The sequence below is a fragment of the Girardinichthys multiradiatus genome, chromosome 10 (assembly GCF_021462225.1).
Source record: "Girardinichthys multiradiatus isolate DD_20200921_A chromosome 10, DD_fGirMul_XY1, whole genome shotgun sequence".
In the NCBI taxonomy this organism is placed as follows: Eukaryota; Metazoa; Chordata; class Actinopteri; order Cyprinodontiformes; family Goodeidae; genus Girardinichthys; species Girardinichthys multiradiatus.
The window spans coordinates 11,969,496-11,986,890 of NC_061803.1; the positions used below are offsets into that span (position 1 = coordinate 11,969,496).

At 38.7% G+C, this 17,395-nt stretch overlaps 1 protein-coding gene across 1 annotated transcript; it reads left to right on the forward strand.

The window, feature by feature from the left end:
* Positions 1 to 1,321: 1,321 nt before the first annotated feature.
* timp2a (TIMP metallopeptidase inhibitor 2a) lies at positions 1,322 to 17,395 on the forward strand. Its single transcript, XM_047376479.1, has 5 exons — positions 1,322 to 1,661; positions 9,826 to 9,926; positions 10,033 to 10,141; positions 13,091 to 13,215; positions 14,318 to 17,395. The coding sequence occupies exons 1-5, from the start codon at positions 1,532 to 1,534 to the stop codon at positions 14,513 to 14,515; spliced, it is 663 nt and encodes a 220-aa protein (XP_047232435.1). The 5' UTR covers positions 1,322 to 1,531; the 3' UTR covers positions 14,516 to 17,395.

Below are 17,395 nucleotides of genomic sequence, written 5' to 3' on the forward strand. Positions count from 1 at the left end.
TTAAACGTAAATTTTGAAAACTGCAATTTTACCACATGTACTTCTGGCATTATGTTGGACAGTTGAGTTTTTTTTCTAAAAACAAATGTAGCTGTGGCAAAATACATAAAAAAGAGAAGGAAAATGTACTGGTGCTGCAATGAAAAAAGGTCAGTGTTAGAGTAATTACTTTTCTAGACATTGCTAAAAATGTTAGAATATTGGGAAATTGATTTGTGTAGAAATTAATCTCTAAAACAGATTTCTGTGTTGCACATCCAGTAAAGAAAATGCACATGAAGCCTGATTAATCCCAGGCCCTGTCTCCATGTGATCTTGTAACTTTTCTGGTGTAACACCACTCATTTATTTTATTTTCATCTTGCTTTCTAATTCCTGTTGACTCCATAAAGGAGATGTACTCTGGAAGCCACAGGATGACTTTGACATTTTATTTTTACAATAATACTTTTCATGTTAAATTAACAGGAAGTGCTGAGCTCCACAAGAGACATAAGTGGAAAGTTTTTTTCATAATTTAATTTTGCAAGATCTTGCAAAAATCACTAAGGATCTTGCTTAAGTACCTTTCGGGCAAACGCACAAAAATAATCCACAGAAGCTTCTCTGGATCTTGCAAAACTTCTGCTGGAGCTTGCAAAAGTAATTCATGGAGCTCTCTATAACATGATCTCACAAAGGTAACTAGGGATCTTGTGTGAACTTGCAAAATATATAAGAGCTCACAAAACAAAAACTTGAAAAGGTAAATCTGAATCCAGACTTAATTTCTTTCTCAAAATTAACAGTTTGCTTCTGTGAGCTAGTAGCCTAAAGCTTGGTTATGAAGGATGATGTGTCATAGGATCTGTCAGGATTTCTTGGATTTATTTCATTTATGTTGTGCATATTATTTAACCTAGGAGTGACTTATTTTGCCCTCCAATTGAGAATTTTCCTATTTTTAATTCAATTCAAATTCAAAAATACTTTATTAATCCCAAGGGGACATTAAATGTTGTAATTAATATGCTGTTGCATTTAAGTTAAACAAATGATGAAAATAGTTAAGTTACATACAAAGAAATTTTGAGTGATTTGTTTTTTGTTTTGTTTAAATATTTATGCTAGCCTTAAAAATTTGAGATTTAAGTAAAAATGTATTTAAATGAATAACAACTATTCACATTCCGAGGTTATTATTTGTAAGGCAGATGTAGATTTTGTTGGAAAAAGGGACCTTTTGGTCTCGTCACGTAGGAGACGGCGCCCTCTGCCGGTCATCTGTGAAGCAAGCGGGGAGGAGCCGCAGCTTTTAAAAACCTCGACCTGAAGTCAAAACACTCCAGGCGGACAGACGTTTGCAGCAGTGTCAGGACGATCTCAGAGGGTCCCTTGTCACACCGTGACAGGAGCGGCTGTTGTTGACGTGTGTGTTGGTTAAACCAGCGGAGGCTGGAAGCGCTGCCTCTGGATCTACTCCGCAACGCATCTGCGCAGACAGAGACGAAGAGGCTGAAGAAGAAGAAGCCCCGCTGCAGTGTTGACCAAGATGCCGTTTTCCTTTAACGGCATCTTTTCTGCGCTCGCGCTGCTGCTGCTGTGGCGCGCGGACGAGTTCGCGGAAGCGTGCAGCTGCGCTCCGGTGCATCCGCAACAAGCGTTCTGCAACGCCGATGTAGGTGAGTAGAGCTCTGTTGTTGTTGTTGTTGTTTACGTTTACCCGGCCCGTTGCGCCAGGCTGCCCTGCAGCTGCTTGGAGCTGCTGCGGCGCTTTGCAGCCTCCGAGGCGGGTTGAAAGGCTGCCCGTGGCTGGTGGAAAGCCCTGGAAAGCCTGACGCGGAGAGGGGGGTGTTGCTCCATAAGAGTCAAGGCCATGGCTCAGACAGTTTGCGCCACATTCAGGCTGCACGCTTGCAATCCTACGCAGATGTAATTGTTTTGTTTTGTTTTTTCTGTCATTTTAGCAATACTTTTCTTCTGAAACGCAAACTCTATCAGTATTTAGGGGAAAGATATACATGTGAGGTCGTCTCTACAATTGACAAAGACAAACACTAATTTCAAAGACATAACGTCATAATATTAATTTTTAACATAAACAGAGGTCCGTGGCGTTGCCAGATATGAAATTGTGCTGGGGCCAGCGACGGATTTAGGAGGATGTGGGCCCCTGTGCCCAGTTTTCCTGCCCCTGAGTAACTTTGAGATGTGATGAAATGGAAGATTTGCATCATGGATATGCAGCCGATTTACCCACACAAGTTTGCTAATCATTAATTACACTTAGACTGACCCATTTATTTAGTTATTAAAGGTACCTTATGAACATCACATCATTAAACAGAATATTTATTGCAGTGGTCCAGACTTGAGATCATTGTGTGCTCCAAAAAAAAAAGTATGTTACCAGCTTGCCTACTGAATATATAGTCTAGCTTTATGTCTTCTAATTACAAAAGGGTCTTTTATTTTTTTCAAACTACTTTTCGTTTAAGTTTTTTTTTTTAGTAATTTAGCCAAAGCCTTAGTTTGCAGAGAGGCTGCAAAGGATTCAAATGTTCTCATTGTACAAATGTATCAGTAAGAATAGGGCTGCAAAACAATTCCACAGTATTTTTCCTAAAAACATATAAAACAACAACATACTCCGACTTAACCGGGGTGGTGGTAGCATCATATTCTGGGTTTACCTTTCTTTAGGTGCAACTGGGCGGTTTTGTTAAGGGGGTTGAAAATGTTAGCAGTTCCAAATATCACTCAGTTTTGCCTTCAAGTTGCTGCAGAAAATTAAGATAGAGATTTCAGAATTTGTATCTCTGCATACATCCTTATCAACAAAGGACAAAGAGATGGTTTCACTAGAAGAACATTCCAGGACTTAATCTGTGAGAAATCTGTGGAGCCATCTGAAGACGGTTGTGGATAAGAGATTTCCTCACAACCTTTGGAGGATCTTTTTGCAAGGTAGAGTCAGCAGATATTACCAAAACATGACGTGGAACACTGACAGACTCCTACTCTTGGCTGAATCCTGAACTGGAATCATAAGTTGGTTCAAGGGCCTCAGGGGTGCATATACTTTTGAGATCCACTGTATATCCAAGATTTCTAAAAATGTTCTGAGTTACCTGGTTTCTCAATGCAGTCTGATCTGCACTAACAGTACTGTGGATAATACTCTGCTTTTAATTTTTACTCTAAGCATCCAGACTTCCTTTTCACCTTTTAATGTGGATCATTTGGGGCACGTGCCCACGGTAAACTAGATTTATGCTTTAAGAGCATCTGCACTCAAGTTACTGTTCCATTGCTGTTATTATTTTCTCCTCTGTTTTTACTTTCATTGCTCTCAGCTCTAAAGATCCAACGTGAAGCATGGGTTTTGCGGTGCAACGTGGCACCAGAAAGGAGAAGGGGACAACGGGATGGAGAGAGTATGGATGCTGGGTATAATTTAACCACAGAATATGTAACACCACAAACCTTTCTCATTTAGAAAAAAATCTATAATCCCACTCCTGTTCATTTTCTCCCTGCATTGGGTGGTGCTTCGGAGGAATTGCAGGAATGTTTCTGGGGTTTTCCCAACTTTGCTCCAGTGCTGCGCGAGGACAACACACCCGTGCACAGGCTTTCACAAACCAGACAACTGAAGGCCTGTCCATGCCATGCATTGACATGCCGTGCTCCCACTTACTGGCTATGTAGGACATTTGGCTGTCAGTCTAATGAGGGGGAAAACGGGCAATAAAACATGGCAGTGGAAGTTAAAATATGCATGGTATCCTCGAGAAAGTTGAAAAACTCTAGCCCCAGCTTTTCTGCTTTTTGACTTAATCAAAAACACACATTTACAAGAAGTTCGTGTGCTTGTCTGTGATTTCACAAACGAAGGCTCTATTTTCAGGTGTGACTCAAACTCTGGCTGGGTTGGTGGCAGCTCCAGAGACAGGATGTCTAGCATTAGAGGTGTATAGGTGTGCTTGTGTTGTTTTCTGAGGGCGTATGAGTCAGGAAAACATTTTTAATGGTCATGCAGACCACCAAACCACAAGAATTCCCAGTTTCATTGGTGACTCATAATTTTTCATCAGATTAGAGGGTAAAGCTGCAGTTGAAAACTCCCCCAGTGTGCCATCCCCAGCATCCATATAATGCACAGCAGAGGAATAGGTGAGGGCAGGACTGTGGTTGAATGGATTTTAGATGACTTTGCATATAAAAAGGAAAATCTTGGAGAAATGTGTATAAATGCAATAACAGTTGAGATTTGTTTTAGTATAATGAAGCCTTATTATGGCTGGTTGACTCAGTGAGTGTGTGTATCATCTTCTCTTTTCATGCAAAGTGATGCTCCAGGTCAGACCGCAAGTCATCAAGAGTCCAGCCATGTTATACATCCACCCCGCAGTCTGTCATGCAAGATACAAGTAGAGATGCAAACATCCTCTTTTTAAATAAATCACCTGACCACAGAGGGGAACTCCCCTCTACCTCCCCTGCCCTGGCAAGTCAAAAACTGTCTGTAGGCTGTTTTAGTGTCTGGAAGACCAGACTCACCCAGCTGCCTGCAGAGAAGCAGAAGTGGACAAACAAAGAAAGAAAGTCATTCTTTTCAATAAACTAAGATTTGTATCTGCCCCTCCATCCATGTTATTTGACTCACTAAGAGGAGAAAATTGGTTGGTTGATTCCCCCAACCAATTAAAATGCAGGAAATCATGAAAAGTCCGCGGCAGGATAAAATACAATGCAGTTCTACACAAAGAACAATAGTCCTATTCTCAGCAACAAACATGGGATGCCAACTCTCCACTAACTATTCATGCATAAAAGCAATAGAAAACATGCTCAAGACACAACTGACAGATAAGTGAGATTTTGTTTTTAACTGGTGCTTGTGCACATTTCACTGTAATAATGTTGCCCTGGGCAACTCCCCACATGGCCCATATCAAAAACCACTTGTAAACAAACCATTTCGAACCCATGTACTCAACAATTAAATATCAGTTTATTTCTCTCGGTTGTTCATAAGTGTTTTGATTAAATATGAAGATAAATAATAACAAATTGTGCAAATCTTACTGAGAAATAATTTTAGTTCTTCAAATTATGCTAAATACGAATACAAATTGTAATGTTAGACATAATATGAGTAGGTACAAAATGACAGTTTTAAATGATTTGATTTCACATTAGCCCTTTGTGAAAAATGAATTGCCCCCTAAACGTAGTAACCGTTTTAAAGGATTTTAGGGATTTACGATGACTGGCATTTTGTCTTTTACATCACTGTGGAGAAGTTTTGGCCTGCTTTTGCAGAGTTTAGCCACATTGGAGGGTTTTCCATGCTGTAGGGCCTCGATAAGGTTTAATCTAGACTTTGACTAGGCCACTTCAAAACCTTCATTTTGAAATTTTTGAAGCATGGAAAGCACTACATATTCCAAACAAAACATATGTATAAGTCATTAATTTTAATTTTTATTATTTGTTTTTTGCTCATTAGGTTGTGGCTCAGAATGAGGTGAGGAAGTGAGAGCAGGAAAACTGTGAGGAATGCTGCTGACAGTGCCAGCCAGGTATACTGCAGCCTGTGTGTTTGTATGTGTACCTTGGCTGATGCTGATGCACATTTGCATAAGCTTCAAAGTGCAACAAAATTTTTTCTTTTGATTTCTCCAAAGCAGTGATTAATAGTATAAAGATTGCTAAATTGTTTTGCCTTCTAGGTCAACTTTTAATGTTTTTTTTTTTTCTACGTGTCTTGTCGCAACATATAATGCATACCACATGGAGAAGCTGGTTGCCTACAAGTGCCAGGGCAGTTTTTCTTTACATAAAGGAAATCTGGACATGATAATCTACTTCATTGATTGACTTTATTAAATCAGGGTTGCATTTGAACCCATGAATAAAATATGAACCTGTGTTTGTATGACCTTCAATCTTTTGAATTATTTGTGTTTGTGCGTGAGTATGAACATGTGTGTAGAGTAGGTGTGTGGTGTAAGTATGTGCTAGCTTTTCATCTGGAATTGCAAAGATGTTACAAGGATTAGAAGAGTAGTAACCTTGCAGCACTTTGATCCCAACAGCAGCAAGGGGCAGGTAGCATCGACTCCCAGAGGCCGCAGCAGCCCCATGCAGGCAAACACCGTCATCCCCACAGAGTAGCCACATGTCCCACATGGAGGCAGGTCGGTAGTAAAGAGGAGGAGGAGCTCCCCCATGCACCCTAAACCTGCCACTTGCCACCTAACCCCCGTACGAGTTATGTTGACCAAGGAAGGTCAAATTATTAACTAAGAAGCATATATAAAATACTCCTCTCCTATAACGTATTTTGATTGTCTTTTAGACATGTCTGATTTTCTCATAAAATCAAACTTTTTGGTTGAATGCAAATCATTTCAAATCTAAATCTGCCAGGGCTATGAATAATTGTGGGCTTAACTGTATGTCCTTCCCTTAACTTTCCAGTACATTAATGAAGCCATATCCACTACAAACTATAAGTAGAACATTATTCTTCCATATAATAAAAAAAAACAAAGTAGGAGGAAACCCAGAAAGGTTCTTAACTCCACAATGCAAAAGGGTAAACTGAGTCTAAGGGGGGTGAAAACAGCTGTGTGTGTGTGTCTTTATCTCTGTGCACGTCATCTGTTCATGCTCATTGTTGCCACCCCCACCAAACACGCATACCCACACGCTTATTGCTCATATTTTCCATTCTGAAATAAATGCTCTGAGCATAGCTGAAGCTTGAAGTCAGTCAGGCCACTAAAACACAAGACACACACACAGTGAGAAGAATGCTCACGACCGAGTCATTCTTCGAGCCGCAGCCTGCGAGTCCAATTTTTTAATCCTCAAATCTGATCCTGTGATTGCTTCCTGCTTCTGTGTTGCTGGAGGCTCATGTTGTGGTTTGAGTGTGTTTGGGCTTTTTCATTAGTCTGAAATAACAATCAGAGGTCTAGGGGGGTAATTAAAAGAAATAAATGTTGCTTGCACTACGTTTATATTTAGCTGCAGGGACATAGGGTGTTTTATGAGACTCAAGCAGGAAGAAAACTTAACAATGCTTGTTTCTAAGAATTTCATTTTCTAAATGTTCAGTACAGGTTTCAGGCCTCCACTAAAGGCGGCAATTTGTTTCTAGTTAAATCTAATAGAAAGCAAATATGTAATTTCCTCTATCTGGAAAGTAATAATTTTTTTAATAAAAAGAAATACACCCACAGGCTTAAATGTCTTCAGGTTTAACAATATGCAGCTTCATCTTTATATTTGGAAACTGGATATTTTGACCATTTAGAGGTAGATATATCTGCTTGGAATCTGTGATCTGCTTTTCCAGGAATTCATTTCATATTAGACTTGATGAATATTATTTATTCATCAATAATGTAGTAACCGTTTTAAAGGATTTTAGGGATTTACGATGACTGGCATTTTGTCTTTTACATCACTGTGGAGAAGTTTTGGCCTGCTTTTGCAGAGTTTAGCCACATTGGAGGGTTTTCCATGCTGTAGGGCCTCGATAAGGTTTAATCTAGACTTTGACTAGATTAAGTCAAGTCTCAAATGTGCCAATATTATTGGCACATTTAACATGCTGAGATAGAAACCTCTTTACATTTTGTCACATTACAACTGCAAACTTCAGTGCAGTTTATTGGGATCTGTGTACCAGACCACCACACAGTAGTGCATCATTTTAAGGTGGAAGGAAAATAATATAAAGGTTTGAAAAATGTTTTACACTAAAAATTTGAAAACACAGTCCCAGCGAGTCAGTGCTTTGTAGAATCTGTACAATAATGGTGGCAGTACTTATGGGGAATGTCTCAAATGGCTTTGTCAATCTAGGCAATACATTTGTAGCTCATTCTTGTTTGCAAAATAGCCCAAGTTCATTTAAAGTGAATGGAGAGCATCTGTGAACAAAGATTTGTCCTGTAGTTAGCTCCACCCATTTTCCCATTAACTGTCCCTACTGAAGATAGCATCCCCACAGCATGATGCTGCCAAGACCATGTCTCACATTGATGATCGTATGTTCCAAGTCACGATTCTTAATTTTGTGCTACTTTTTGTTGGTTAATTACAAAAAATCCCAATTAAAAACCATAGAAGTTTGTGGTAGTAAAGTAACAACTTGTTAAAATAAAAGTATTAAGAGGGAGGTATATTTTTGGTAGGCTCTGTAGCACTGCTTGCTCTGCATCAGTAGGGTGCTGTTAGAGTCTTTTTACACTCCAGTGTAAATTTACTGATGTTGAAATAGTTTATTATAAGATTACAAATTGATAGGAGGCATGGGGGAGCATTAAATGTCTCAGTTCATGCAAGACGTTTGGCAGCTCTGGATCTGATTGTAGCCCTAAATGATGCATGTAGGCTGCTAGCGGAGGTGTTCTTTTGATGCTATCAGGTTCTGTTACGCTGACAGCGGAGTCTGCAGTTTGGGTTATTTGGCAGATAGAGATTTTAAGCTGATAATTTTCTAGCTTCATGTAGCAGTTAGCTGTGCTGCAATGCTAGCACTAGTTTGTACTGTCCATAAAAGATGGAAACAAAAAGTGGAGAGTCGGTTTCAGCTGGTATTCTTTATTCATCTTCTCCTTTATGATAGCACAACAACCCTGCTCGTGTGAAGCTACTCCTGATTTATCAGTCTCACACCTCCCATTCTAATGTCCATATCTTTTTTTTTTCCCAGAAGCACAACATCAGTACTTTTCTACATCTGTTATAAATCACTTTAGACTTTTAGATGTCTAAAGATGCGCTAGTCACAGATTTTGTGGACTATTGAACTGATTTTGTAAAGCTCTGACATGCCATTGTCAATTTATATTTCTCTTATAAATGAAGTTAATTTTCCACTTTCTTTACACAGTGCCTGTCATGGCTTCTTTTGTCCTAATTTGTACCCCTCACTGGTACTAGAGGTAGCTAACTTTGAGCCTTCTTTAAGCAGGATTTTTAGTTTCTGAAGGCACAATTATTCCTTGGGTCAGGTCAAGTGTAAAATCCAGCAGTTATGGTCACCATTTTCTTGGTGCATATTAACAGAAATCTGTTATTTATTACCGCATAGTTTTTTTTATGATTTTAGCCAATCAATTCTCAAGTAGTCTTGGCATTTTTAATAATAAACAGGGATTTAGTTTTAGATGCACTGAAGTCTTAATTTAAGTAAATGAAAGAGAAATATATATATGGAAAAACATTCTAAATTCTTAAATTTCTGTTCTTTAAGAATAACTGTTTTTTTCAATTTGACGTTTTCTGAAAAATATGTCTACCTAGGCACTTCTTTCTTTGTGCTCAGCTCTTACTTGACAGACCTGGGCTATTTTGATTTATTTTAATTAACGAAGATCGTACGTGGGATTCTCCAAGGCGGAATTCTCAAGCCACTTTTATTCAGTATCTGTATGCTCCCTCTAACTCAAATTACTACAACATCTCTTACCAACGTGGAGACTCACAATAGGTAAATTTGTCCATAATGCCACCCAGTGAGTGGGTCAGAATTTCCTTCAACCTAATGTAGAAAAGACAGAAGTTATAGTTCCTGGCACCACACATGCAAGGTTAGAGTTAACCTCTCGAGTAGATTCAGTGGAGCTAAAAACTCCCTTGCATATAAGAAACCTTCATGTGGTCAAACGTTTTTTCCACACTCCTCCAATACTTGGCCAGAGCTAGAAAATGCCTGAATCAAATTCCATATTCTTGAAGATTGTGTAGGGACCCTGTACAAATCAGTATTCCTGAATTACATCTTTGGATCTGACTCTGTGTTCCTGTGTCTCTTACCAGTTATCCGTGCAAAGGTGGTGGGGGAAAGAGAGGTGGATTCTGGGAACGATATCTATGGAAACCCCATCAAGAGGATCCAATATGATGTCAAACAAATCAAGGTTAAATTTATCCTACACATGCCTACCAAATATTTGTTAGAAGAGGCTTTGGTGCTCACCTCTTGACTCACTGTTTTACTCTTGATTATAATGCTTTATGTTTCAGATGTTTAAAGGGCCTGACCAGGACATTGAGGCGGTTTTCACTGCACCAGTTTCTGCTGTGTGTGGTGTTACCCTGGATACATCTGGAAAAAAAGAGTACCTGATCTCAGGTTTGTGCACCCAATTAGTATTTGTGTGTGTGTGTGTTTTTATACTAAATATATGTGAATTCAAAATGAAATTTAGAGAAACCTCTAACATTCATGCCCATGTCAGTAAAACCTAAACTTTAGACTCAATCTGTTCATTTTGAATTTATAGAGATAACTGGGTCATACATAGGACTTGGTTTTAATTTTTTCTTCTAGATTGCAGCAGCTTTACTGTAAGAAACAAACATTAAGATGCTTTGTGGAGATGGAGAGGAAAGTTTGGAAAGCAACAAGAATTCTCAAAAAGACAACCATATAGACATGCAGGTGTGCAAAACCAGGCAGACAAACACAGAGTAGATAAAGACTAGTGGGCATGTTGGGGAGGAAACTGTTTATGTCATTATGGATAATGATAAGTTTCTGTCTAAACCCTGTGGAGACTGGTGGGACCTTGTCTGCCGTGGGACACTTCGAGTCTCCGGGACTGGTTCAGAGGCTGTCTGCTTTGCAGTGTCTCTCCTAACATTTCAAAAACTGGAAGCAAATGTAATTATCATTTCTATATTGACACAAAGGTTAGCTTCAAGGAGAAATGTCTCACTCTACAAAATTATAAATTGCAGCCCGGAGCTCCACAGGGCATACTTCTTAACCACCTTTCTTCTTTTACCTATAAACACCACGATTATGTTTTTATTCACTGCTGATGTTTTTTAGAAAGAATTTGGCTGAGCATGTAAGAATGAGATGAGTAGGTCAACATTTTATAACCAGTTAAAGCTGTAAAGAAACATAAAGATATTTGTAAAAAGTCCAACAAAATTGCCTTTTATTTAGTAAATGGTATGCAGGTGAAATAAACTCATCTTTTGCTTGAGTTTTTAGATGTATTTTGTCCTTTTTAAGACACATTTATTTTTGGAAGACCATGGGGGGATTGTTGTTGTGTAAAAGCCTCAGAGATTTGCTAGACAGTTAGAGAACAAACATCATCGTGAAGACCAAGGAACACAGCAGACAGGCTATGGGTAAAGCTGTTTGAACATCTCATGGAGCACTGTTTAATCCATCATCTGAAAATGGAAAGAGTCTGGCACAACTGCAAACCTACCAATATATAGCTGTCCACCTAAACTATGAGGTCCAAAAAGTGGTTGTAATGGTAATAGAAGAGTGGCAAGAAATAAAGCCATCGTAAAAAGAGAGACATAAAAACATCCTGTTTAAGTTTGGCATGTAGGAGGACGGATTCGTGGAAGAAGGTGCTCTGGTCATTTGAGACTAAAATTGAACTTTCTGGCCTAAAAGTAAAACTCTACATGTGGTAGAAACTAATAGGCACATAAACCTAAACAGACCATCCCTATGGTGAAACATGGTGGTGGCAGCATCATGCTGTGTGTGTGTTTTCCTTGAGCAGGGACCAGAAGGCTGGTCAGAGTTGATTAGAAGATGGATGGAGCTAAATACAGGGTAATCATGGAAGAAGACCTGTTGGAGGCTGCAGAAGACTTGAGACTGGGGAGAAGACTCACATTCCAACGGAACAATGAAGCTTAATATACAGTCGGAGTTACAGTGGTTTAGATAGGAGCAGATTCATGTGTTAGAATGACGCAGTCAAAGTACACTATTAAATTCAATTGAGAAACTGTGACAAGTTTGAACTAAGGTTAGGTTATAATATAATATCCAGAAAGCATGTGGAAGAAAGATCTCAGATGACACCAAGATTGTACTTTTAGTCTAAATTCAGATTCTGTGTGTGGTGGGACACCAACATTGCCCTGCACATATTATCCCCACAATAAAATATGGTGGTAGCAGCATCATGCTGTGGGGATGCTTTTCTTCAGCAAGAACAGGGATACTGGTCAAAGTTGACGGGAAGAAGAATAGAGCTAAATACAGTAACAATCCTGGAAGAAAACATGTTGGAGGCTTTAAAAGACTCTAGACTGAGGCAGAGGTTCACCCTCCAGCAGAACAAGGACCCTAAACATTTAGCCAAAGCAACAATGGAAGGGTTCAGATCAAAGCATATTTATGTGTTATAAAGGCCTAGTCAAAACCTAGATAAACCCATTTCAGAAATGTGGTCAAGACTTGAAAATTGATGTAAAGAGATGCTCTTCATACAATCTGATAAAGATTAAGTTTTTAGAAAAGAGGAATGGAATGACAATCACTGAAAATACATGGAAGTTTTTTTTATAATGTGAAAAAGTGTAAGGAGTATGAAAACCTTTGCACCAAACTGTAATGTTTTCATTTTCAGAGAGGTCGGTATTGAAGGAACAGTAGCATCTGAGACAGCAGACCAAACAGAGGAGGCTCAAAGTTCACGAGGTCGCTCGTGTTCTGGTTTCTCCATCAGAGACAGAGATGTAGCCGCAATCATTCACCCCTCCCACCCACCCTAATTACATGGAGTTGTAAGACGAGGAACTGCTGAAGCCAGCGTTTTCTTTCATAGTCTGAAGCAGTGGCAAAGAAAGTCTGTTTTCTGCTGAGCAGGGCATGTTGAGAAAATTGTTCATCTACTCTTTAGGTTGAAGGGTAAAAAATCTTAAGTTTCGTTGCAAATTAAGATTTGCAACGAAATGTGAGTCAGTCTTGTCTGTAGGGACACACTGTGAAAACTTCACCATGTTGAGAGGTGCTTTACAGACAGATAGTGGCGAAGAAGACGGGACGCACATCTGAGCAGATCTGTAAACTCTGCTCAACATTTCCTCTTGTTTTGTCTACTGCCACTTGTGTGGGTGATACAGATGTCGTTTGTGTAGATGCCTGCAGGCATCAGTCTGGAAAGCAACAGCTTTTTATCTGGTGTACCAGCAAATGTGTTATCTGTTGTTCCTCCAGTGGGAACATCCAGGGCTTGTTGTTTTTCGCCTAGTCTTGTTTCGTCTGAAATGTTCTTTCACATCTGCTGTTTTGATGCTCCACGTTCTTTTCCAGGCAAGGCCGAGGTGGGCGGACGTATGCACGTGACCCTGTGTGATTACATCATGCTCTGGGACTCCTTGAGCGCCACCCAGAAAAAGAGCCTCAGCCAGCGCTACCAGATGGGCTGTGACTGCAAGGTAAGACAGGAGAGAACCATCTGTGTCTGTTTACCTCCCAGCATGACTAAACACAACAACAAAACAGACAGCAGATATTTGCTTCCTGCAGGAAAAATCCAGACACAACAAGCCAAAGTGAAAATAGGACATGTATCACAACAACAAACATTGGATTTCAAAGTTAGGACTGATGCAAGTTGCATCAGCAATTCCCTTCAGAAACCTTATGTGATGATTAATATAATCTCTCTTATGCCTTCATCAGTTTGTAAAATACTATTGACACGAAACGCATGACATCTGTCAAATCTGCAATTTTTCAGTTCAATGAAAAAAGAATGATGTTATTCAAGTGTTTGTTTCTGTTAATTCTGAAAAGAAAACCCAAAATTGCATTTCTTATAAAATTTTAATATTACAAATGACCAAAAAAAAGATTTTTTCAGTGCACACATTCTGTGTTATGGCATACATAATCATGAGGAAGACTGTTGACGTTAACAGTTGTCCAGTAGACAGTTATCAACGCCCTCTTCAAGGAGGGGAAGCCACTAAAGGTCATTACTAAGTAAGCAGGCTGTTCTCACGGTGTTGTACCCAAACATATTAATGGAAGGTTATGTTGAAGGAAAAATGGTGGTAGGAAATGGTGCACAAGCAGCAGAGTTAAGTGCAGCCTTAAGATGATTGCAAAGCGAAGCCTTTTCAATGGTTTGGTAGGGTTCCTACCAAGTCAGAAAAATCCCTTGAAAGGTATTAAATTTGATTTGAGTATTTTTCTAGGTCTGGTGTGGACAATAAGAAAGTCTGGAAAATATGTATTTCTAGACTTTACTGCTTATATCATTCACTATATTCATCCGTCCCTCCTGCCCTCTTAAGGGCCTCTTAACTACCAGCCCTAATAGCCGGTAGTTTTTGCAAGTTCAAACTGCTCTTAATGCACACACCAGTTGTGTATTTTTAGTGGATGAGATGTTAAAGCTCACAGAAAATGGTGAGGACCGGGTAATGATGTAAAAGAACAAAGAGTCAGCAAAATCTTTGAATTCCCACTAAGACTTTTCAAGTTCATCTTAGTACATAGTGCACAAGGACTTTGTTTTGTGCATTTCTGCAGATTGTGCGTTGTCCCTCCCTGCCCTGTGAGATCTCAGCCCCCGAGGAGTGTCTGTGGACAGACCTGATGATTGAGAAGCAGGTGCACGGACGTCAGGCCAACCACTACGCCTGCGTCAAGCGGGCGGACGGCTCCTGCTCTTGGTACCGTGGTGTCGCGCCACCCAAGAAGGAGTTTCTGGACGCAGAGGACCCTTAAATCTGCAATCTGACAGAGATAAAGGGAAAAAAGGCAATTGAAATAATAATTAAAAAAAAACATTAGGCTATTTAAAAATGTAAAGCTATTGTGATATAAATTAGCTGCTGTTCTGAAAATAACTTTTAGCCTTTTGTTTGATGTGACCACTTTTCATGCTAAAGTTTCTCATGATTAAACAACTCAGAAGTGGCTCAAAAGTTTTCCTTGGATGCAGCATCTTTGTAAAAACCATGTAATGACATCATGAGATGTAGGCTGTGTTGGAAATATTCACTCTGTCATCATATAAAGTTCAATATACAGTGGAATAGCTGTTTTGCATTTTAAAGTTTAGTACTTAAAATTAAGTATCTCATAAATAAACACCAGCAAGATATAGCACCCCAAATATGAGGTGACAGCATTATTTCACTGTTTTGGACTGAAAACTAATGGGAGTTAACATCATTTCACTTCGTTAACAAATACATTTTTGTACGAAAATCTGATTAACCCTTGTGTAGCGACTCAAGCAAAGAAAAGACTACACCAGTTACTATATCACAGTTTCAATATACAGAAATTGTAAGTATTACCCATGAAATCTGTTCTGCATCTCATCCCAAACAGCCATTTTAGGATTGAACCCTGTATGCTAAAACTTGAGAAGTAAGCACTTGTTTGCTGCTTAATTTTATGTTACAGTTATCAACGTGGCTTTAGCATATTGTTTAGACTTGACAACTCATATTTTAAATATGGTTTCAATACCTATTTTCTGAAACTCTAAATCTGAAAATCCAAATAATTAGCATGGACATTAGCAGTAACTGCTAATGTAAGCAGCTAACAGTTAGCTAGGATGATTAAGTGCTAATTGCTTAAAAATAGCTTTAACTCATCTTTCAAGTTATTGAATTAAAATTTTAAAGTTGTCCATGAATGCAACACAACCAAAGTTTACAACGCTGTTTTGCACACTTTAGACTACTACAGGTAGCTGCTGCTAAGTTAGCAATTAGCATGCTGGCTATGGTGGTTTGGTCAAATAACAACCAACGTATTGGCCAATTATTTGGTATTATCTTTCACTCATTTTTATGTTATTAAATGAAAACTTTCTGTATTTCCTAGAAAGCAAAATAATCAGAGTTTAAAGTGCGGTTTTATACAATTCAAGCAATCTTTAGCTGCCACTAGCATTAGCAATTAGCATCCTGACGTTAGCAGTGCCACTTAGCTAAGATAATAGCTAACTTATTATGTTACTGCTTCATATTAGCTTTGACTCATCTTTCAAGATCTTAAATGAAAGCTTTATGACTGTCCTAATCAAAGTATAAAGTGCTGTTTTTACGCCTCCATCTACAGTTAACTACTGCTAACATTAGCAGTTACCATGCTAATATTAACGGTTAGCATATTCTGCTGCCTCAAACCTAAGTGGATTATACCAGTTTGGACCAATATGGTATACATTCCCTGTATTCAACTTCATACAATGGCTGAAGTACTTGTAGCAGACTTTAGAATGAAGGAGTGGACAATTTGAACACAGCTATACATTAGTGGAGTGATGGTGGAACTTCCTCCTGAGGCTGGCGTTAGGAGGTAATAGTTTCTCGCTGAGACAGAGCTCTTCCTGTCCAAAAAAAGCTCTATAGCAGAGCAGCAGCACCCCGTCAATCATTCTCTGCTCTCTCAGATGATCATTTACTCTCCATCTTGTTCCTACTTTAATTACCTCATTCTCTATTTTATTCCAAAGCAAATTTCAAGTTGCCTTTCTTTTTTAAGACTTAAATATCTCTTATTTACACTTCTCTCATTTTCTCCTCTAAAGCACTCGTGATAGACGCCCACAACTTGCTTCTTTTAAATAGAACGTGTAGCTGAAAATTACCCATCTAAATTAAAGCCAACTTCTCTTCACTACTCCGCCGTCAAAACAGAAATACTGTATCCCTTTCTTTTTCATCTTTAAATCTTCACCCCTTGTTATGTTATGTTATGTTATGTTATGTTATGTTATGTTATGTAGCTGTACAGTACCTATGCATATACCTTTGTTGTTACTTGATAATTATTATTTACTGCATTAGAACTAGATTTGCACTTTTTGAGGATGAATTTCAATAAAGACAAGAGCCTGAGCACGCTGATGTGACATTTACTGTCGTTTGCCCAGACTGCCAAATCTGCCTCTGGTGCAGATTTTGTCTGGTGATGAAAGAAGATCTTTGCTATATTTGTCATAACAGAAAATAAAATAATACAATAAAATGGTAGACGTGTGAAAGTTCTGGGTATTGGGAGACTTTTGGTAAGACTGAATGTGTGAAGGAGGGATTGAGATAAGCTTGCGAGATGATATTTCAGTGTCTGTATTATCTGTTGATTGTAAATGCAAACAGCAGTTTAATGATATTCTTTACATGCTTAATGTTAGCTCTGAGTTGTCTTTCAAGTTATTAAGTAAAAGCTTTATCGCTCTCCTAGAAAGCAACCTAATCAAAGTTTACAGTGCTGTTTTATACACCTTAATCTACAGTAAGTAAAATATATATATATGATAAAGTACTAGAGGCATAATTTAAAAGTAAACTCTTTCCAATTCCATTTACTTTGTGTTTTTCAGTGTTATTAATATAAAAGCCGTCATGATTTTTGTGTGTTTGTCCGCAAATGTTTTTAGCTGTCTTTGATCAGAGGGACCTCTTGCGCTGGAGTAACGTGAGAGTGAGGCTAACAAGTCCTTTTAGGGGAAGTGTAGAGAAAGGTCAAAAAGGTATACGTTGTTTTATTAGAGGACTGCATGTTTTTGAATCTTTGTGTAAGTCCAGGCAAAGGACAGAATATTCAGTATTATCAAATAAAAAACACAAGTTTGAAAGAGTA

Bases quoted from the DNA above. Each gene is read 5' to 3' on its own strand.
- timp2a (XM_047376479.1), top strand. From the start codon at position 1,532: ATGCCGTTTTCCTTTAACGGCATCTTTTCTGCGCTCGCGCTGCTGCTG. The intron at 1,662-9,825 runs GTGAGTAGAGCT...GTCTCTTACCAG, and splicing joins GTTCTGCAACGCCGATGTAG to TTATCCGTGCAAAGGTGGTG. The intron at 10,142-13,090 runs GTTTGTGCACCC...GTTCTTTTCCAG, and splicing joins AAAAGAGTACCTGATCTCAG to GCAAGGCCGAGGTGGGCGGA.